At 43.3% G+C, this 6,282-nt stretch overlaps 1 protein-coding gene across 1 annotated transcript in view; it reads right to left on the minus strand.

Annotated features, from left to right (window-relative positions):
* Positions 1 to 5,987, minus strand: part of LOC311117968 (neuronal acetylcholine receptor subunit alpha-9-I-like) — a gene marked incomplete at both ends in the record, with an annotated part of 19,088 nt that extends 13,101 nt beyond the window's left edge. The window contains one exon of the mRNA XM_084192852.1: positions 5,807 to 5,987. Coding sequence (XP_084048978.1) covers positions 5,807 to 5,987 — 181 coding nt within the window. The remainder of the gene's footprint in view (positions 1 to 5,806) is intronic.
* Between the last annotated feature and the right edge of the window lie 295 nt (positions 5,988 to 6,282).

Here is a 6,282-nt window from a genome sequence, read left to right on the forward strand (position 1 = left end):
GTTATTTTCCTGGCACCACTCCGCCAGGGCCCTCACCTCCTCCCTGTAGGCTGTCTCATCATTGTTGGTAATCAGGACTACTATTGTTGTGTCGTCTGAAAACTTGATGATTGAGTTGGAGGCGTGCTTGGCCACACAGTCATGGGTGACCAGGGAGTACAGGAGGGGGCTGAGCACGCACCCTTGTGGGGCCCCAGTGTTGAGGATCAGCGAAGTGGAGATGTTGTTTCCTACCTTCACCACCTGGGGGCGGCCCGCCAGGAAGTCCAGGACACAGTTGCACAGGGCGGGGTTAAGACCCAGGGCCTCGAGCTTAATGATGAGCATGGAGGGTACTATGGTGTTGAAGGCCAAGCTGTAGTCAATGAACAGCATTCTTACATAGGTATTCCTCTTGTCCAGATGGGATAGGGCAGTGTGCAGTGCGATGGCGATTGCATCGTCTGTGGATCTATTGGGGCGGTAAGCAAATTGAAGTGGGTCTATGGTGTCGGGTAAGGTGGAGGTGATATGATCCTTAACTAGCCTCTCAAAGCACTTCATGATAACAGAAGTGAGTGCTACGGGGCGATAGTCATTTAATTCAGCTACCTTTGCTTTCTTGGGTACAGGAACAATGGTGGACATCTTGAAGCAAGTGGGGACAGCAGACTGGGAAAGGGAGAGATTGAATATGTCCGTAAACACACCAGCCAGCTGGTCTGCACATGCTCCGAGGATGCGGCTAGGGATGCCGTCTGGGCTGGCAGCCTTGCGAGGGTTAACACGCTTAAATGTCTTACTCACGTCGGCCACGGAGAAGGAGAGCCCACAGTCCTTGTTAGTGGGACGCGTCGGTGGCACTGTGTTATCCTCAAAGTGGGTGAAGAAGGTGTTTAGCTTGTCTGGAAGCAAGACGTCGGTGTCCGCGAAATGGCTGGTTTTCCCTGCTAAAGTCTGTTCCAGTGTTGCTAAAGTCTGCTCCAGTGTTGCTAAAGTCTGTTCCAGCATTGCTAAAGTCTGCTCCAGTGTTGCTAAAGTCTGTTCCAGCATTGCTAAAGTCTGCTCCAGTGTTGCTAAAGTCTGTTCCAGCATTGCTAAAGTCTGCTCCAGTGTTGCTAAAGTCTGTTCCAGCAATGCTAAAGTCTGTTCCAGTGTTGCTAAAGTCTGTTCCAGTGTTGCTAAAGTCTGTTCCAGTGTTGCTAAAGTCTTTTCCAGTGTTGCTAAAGTCTGTTCCAGTGCTGCTAAAGTCTGTTCCAGTGTTGCTAATTTCTGTTCCAGTGTTGCTAATTTCTGTTCCAGCTGCAATCTTTCCGTTTTTAAGAAACTTAGCAACATGTGTGTATTATACCATACATGTATACCTATATATATATACACACACACATATATACATACATATATATATATACAGTGCCCTCCACAATTATTGGCACCCCTGTTTAAGATGTGGTCGAGGACTTCCAAAAATTCTCCTTTTTTTTTTAAACAACATAGAACCCAAATGCAAAAAAAGAGAAAAATCCAACCTTTTATTTAAGTACATTACTTTGGTGTAAAAAAAAAAAATCACACATTTAGGAAAAAAAAACTTGAAATCATGTGTCCCACAATTATTGGCACCCCTGATGTTAATACTTTGTACAACCCCCTTTTGCCAACAAGACAGCACTTAATCTCCTCCTATAACATTTCACAAGATTGGAGAACACAGAGAGAGGGATCTTTGACCATTCTTCTTTGCACAATCTTTCTAGATCATCCAGTGTCCTGGGTCCTGTCTTATGCACTCTCCTCTTTAGCTCGCCCCACAGGTTTTCGATTGGGTTGAGGTCTGGGGACTGAGATGGCCATGGGAGGACCTTGAGTTTGTGACTGCTGAACCATTTTTGTATAGATTTTGCCACATGTTTTGGATCATTATCCTGCTGAAAGACCCAATGACGACCCATCTTCAGCTTTCTGGCAGAGGCCATCAGGTTTTTATTTAAAATGTCCTGGTAGTTCAAAGCGTTCATAATGCCATGCACCCTAACAAGGTTCCCAGGGCCTTTGGAAGAGAAACAGGCCCACAGCATCACAGATCCTCCACCACACTTCACGGTGGGCATGAGGTGCTTTTCGGCATACTCATCTTTTGTTTTACGCCAGACCCACTTAGTGTTTGTTGCCAAAAAGCTCAATCTTAGTCTCATCTGACCAAAGCACACGATCCCAGTTGAAGTCCCAGTGCCGCTTAGCAAACTCCAGACGTTTACGTTTGTGAGTGTTAGTGAGAAAAGGCTTTTTCCTTGCATGCCTCCCAAACAGCTTGTTGGCATGTAGAGAGCGTCTGATGGTTGTTTTGGAGACTTTGTGACCCCAAGATGCCACTCTTTGATGCAATTCTGTGACAGTGAGCTTAGGACTTTTTTTTACTTCTCTTACCATCCTCCTCACTGTGCGTTGTGGCAAGATAAACTTGGGACCTCTTCCAGCCTTGTTTGTCACTGTTCCAGTTGTTTTAAACTTCTTAATGATTCCTCTGACTGTAGATACGGGCAAGTTAAGGCGAGTGGCTATTTTCTTGTAGCCATTGCCTGACTTATGAAGGTCGACACAAATCTGCCTTACTTGAATGGTGTGTTCTCTTGTCTTTGCCATGTTGACAAATGGGTTAGAGAATTAGGCCTCTGTGTCACGTCATATTTATACCCCAGGGAAACAGGAAGTCATGAATTACTAATTAAAAGTTCCTAGATACCCTGACCAACTTTAGCAACTACAGAAAAATATATTTTTAAAAAAATCAATTAAAATTTTCAGCGGAATTGTTAGGGGTGCCAATAATTGTGGGACACATGATTTCAAGTTTTTATTTTTCTAAAAGTGTGATTTTTTTTTTACCACCAAAGTAATGTACTTAAATAAAAGGTTGGATTTTTCTCTTTTTTTGCATTTGGGTTCTATGTTGTTTAAAAAAAAAAGGAGAATTTTTGGAAGTCCTCAACCACATCTTAAACAGGGGTGCCAATAATAGTGGAGGGCACTGTATATACAGTGGGGAGAACAAGTATTTGATACACTGCCGATTTTGCAGGTTTTCCTACTTACAAAGCATGTAGAGGTCTGTAAATCCAGAAAATCACATTGTATGATTTTTAAGTAATTAATTTGCATTACATAAGTATTTGATACATCAGAAAAGCAGAACTTAATATTTGGTACAGAAACCTTTGTTTGCAATTACAGAGATCATACGTTTCCTGTAGGTCTTGACCAGGTTTGCACACACTGCAGCAGGGATTTTGGCCCACTCCTCCATACAGACCTTCTCCAGATCCTTCAGGTTTCGGGGCTGTCGCTGGGCAATACGGACTTTCAGCTCCCTCCAAAGATTTTATATTGGGTTCAGATCTGGAGACTGGCTAGGCCACTCCAGGACCTAGAGATGCTTCTTACGGAGCCACTCCTTAGTTGCCCTGGCTGTGTGTTTCGGATCGTTGTCATGCTGGAAGACCCACCGTCATCTTGAACTTCTTCCATTTTCTAATAATTGCGCCAACAGTTGTTGCCTTCTCACCAAGCTGTTTGCCTATTGTCCTGTAGCCCAACCCAGCCTTGTGCAGGTCTACAATTTTATCCCTGATGTCCTTACACAGCTCTCTGGTCTTGGCCATTGTGGAGAGGTTGGAATCTGTTTGATTGAGTGTGTGGACAGGTGTCTTTTATACAGGTAATGAGTTCAAACAGGTGCAGTTAATACAGGTAATGAGTGGAGAACAGGAGGGCTTCTTAAAGAAAAACGAACAGGTCTGTGAGAGCCGGAATTCTTACTGGTTGGTAGGTGATCAAATACTTATGTCATGCAATGAATTGCAAATTAATTACTTAAAAATCATACAATGTGATTTTCTGGATGTTTGTTTTAGATTCCGTCTCTCACAGTTGAAGTGTACCTATGATAAAAATTACAGACCTCTACATGCTTTGTAAGTAGGAAAACCTGCAAAATAGGCAGTGTATCAAATACCTGTTCTCCCCACTGTACATATATATACACATACATACATACATACATACATACATACATACATACATACATATATACATATATATACACATACACACACTACCGGTCAAAACTTTTAGAACACCTACTCATTCAAAGGTTTTTCCTTTATTTTTTACTATTTTCTACATTGTAGAATAATAGTGAAGACATCAAAACTATGAAATAACACATATGGAATCATGTAGTAACCAAAAGTGTTAAACAAATCAAAATATATATTTTATATTTAAGATTCTTCAAATAGCCACCCTTTGCCTTGATGACAGCTTTGCACACTCTTGGCATTCTCTCAACAAGCTTCATGAGGTAGTCACCTGGAATGCATTTCAATTAACAGGTATGCCTTGTTAAAAGTTAATTTGTGGAATTTCTTTCCTTCTTAATGCGTTTGAGCCAATCAGTTGTGTTGTGACAAGGTAGGGGGGATATACAGAAGATAGCCCTATTTGGTAAAAGACCAAGTCCATATTATGGCAAGAACAGCTCAAATAAGCAAAGAGAAATGACAGTCCATCATTACTTTAAGACATGAAGGTCAGTCAATACAGAACATTTCAAGAATGTTTCTTCAAGTGCAGTCGCAAAAACCATCAAGCCCTATGATGAAACGCTCTCATGAGGACCGCCACAGGAATGGAAGACCCAGAGTTACCTCTGCTGCAGAGGATACGTTCATTAGAGTTACCAGCCTCAGAAATTGCAGCCCAAATAAATGCTTCACAGAGTTCAAGTAACAGACACATCTCAACATCAACTGTTCAGAGGAGACTGTGTGAATCAGGCCTTCATGGTCGAATTGCTGCAAAGAAACCACTACTAAAGGACACCAATAAGAAGAAGAGACTTGCTTGGGCCAAGAAACACGAGCAATGGACATTAGACCGGTGGATATGTGTCCTTTGGTCTGGAGTCTAAATTGGTGATTTTCGGTTCCAACCGCCGTGTCTTTGTGAGACGCGGTGTGGGTGAACGGATGATCTCCGCATGTGTAGTTCCCACCGTAAAGCATGGAGGAGGAGGTGTTATGGTGTGGGGGTGCTTTGCTGGTGACACTGTCTGTGATTTATTTAGAATTCAAGGCACACTTAACCAGCATGGCTACCACAGCATTCTGCAGCGATACGCCATCCCATCTGGTTTGGGCTTAGTGGGACTATCATTTGTTTTTCAACAGGACAATGACCCAACACACCTCCAGGCTGTGTAAGGGCTATTTGACCACGAAGGAGAGTGATGGAGTGCTGCATCAGATGACCTGGCCTCCACAATCCCCCGACCTCAACCCAATTGAGATGGTTTGGGATGAGTCGGACCGCAGAGTGAAGGAAAAGCAGCCAACAAGTGCTCAGCATATGTGGGAACTCCTTCAACAAAGTTGGAAAAGCATTCCAGGTAAAGCTGGTTGAGAGAATGCCAAGAGTGTGCAAAGCTGTCATCAAGGCAAAGGGTGGCTATTTGAAGAATCTTAAATATAAAATATATTTTGATTTGTTTAACACTTTTTTTGGTTACTACATGATTCCATATGTGTTATTTCATAGTTTTGATGTCTTCACTATTATTCTACAATGTAAAAAAATAGTAAAAAATAAAGAAAAACCCTTGAATGAGTAGGTGTTCTAAAACCTTTGACAGGTAGTGTGTATATATATATTTATAGTGCGTATATGCATGTGTAAATGTCTCTTTATGTGTGTGTGTGTGTGTGTGTGTGTGTGTGTGTGTGTGTGTGCGTGTGTGTGTGTGTGTGTGTGTGTATACCTCTGTGCGTACCTGGTTGCCGTTGTATGTCCATGACCCAAAGGTGAGGTTACACCACTGCCAGTCGAAGGGAAAGTAAGAGACGTCCACAACACAGGAGCTCTTAGTGATGGCAGGCATGTCCCAGGTTATCTCTCCATTATAACGTAACACCACGTTGGTCTCCGCTGGACCAGATGCCTCCTCATCAGCCCTACACACAGAGACACACAGAGACACACACAGAGACACAGAGAGACATGCACAGAGACACAGAGAGACACACACAGAGACACAGAGAGACACGCACAGAGACACAGAGAGACACACACAGAGACACGCAGAGACACGCACAGAGACACAGAGAGACACACACGAGACACAGAGAGACACACACAGAGATACGCAGAGACACGCACAGAGACACAGAGAGACACGCACAGAGACACAGAGACATATAGAGACACACACGGAGACACAGAGAGACACAAAGAGACACAGAGACACGC

Source organism: Coregonus lavaretus (assembly GCF_964263955.1).
Source record: "Coregonus lavaretus genome assembly, contig: HAP1_SCAFFOLD_5869, whole genome shotgun sequence".
Lineage (NCBI taxonomy): Eukaryota > Metazoa > Chordata > Actinopteri > Salmoniformes > Salmonidae > Coregonus > Coregonus lavaretus.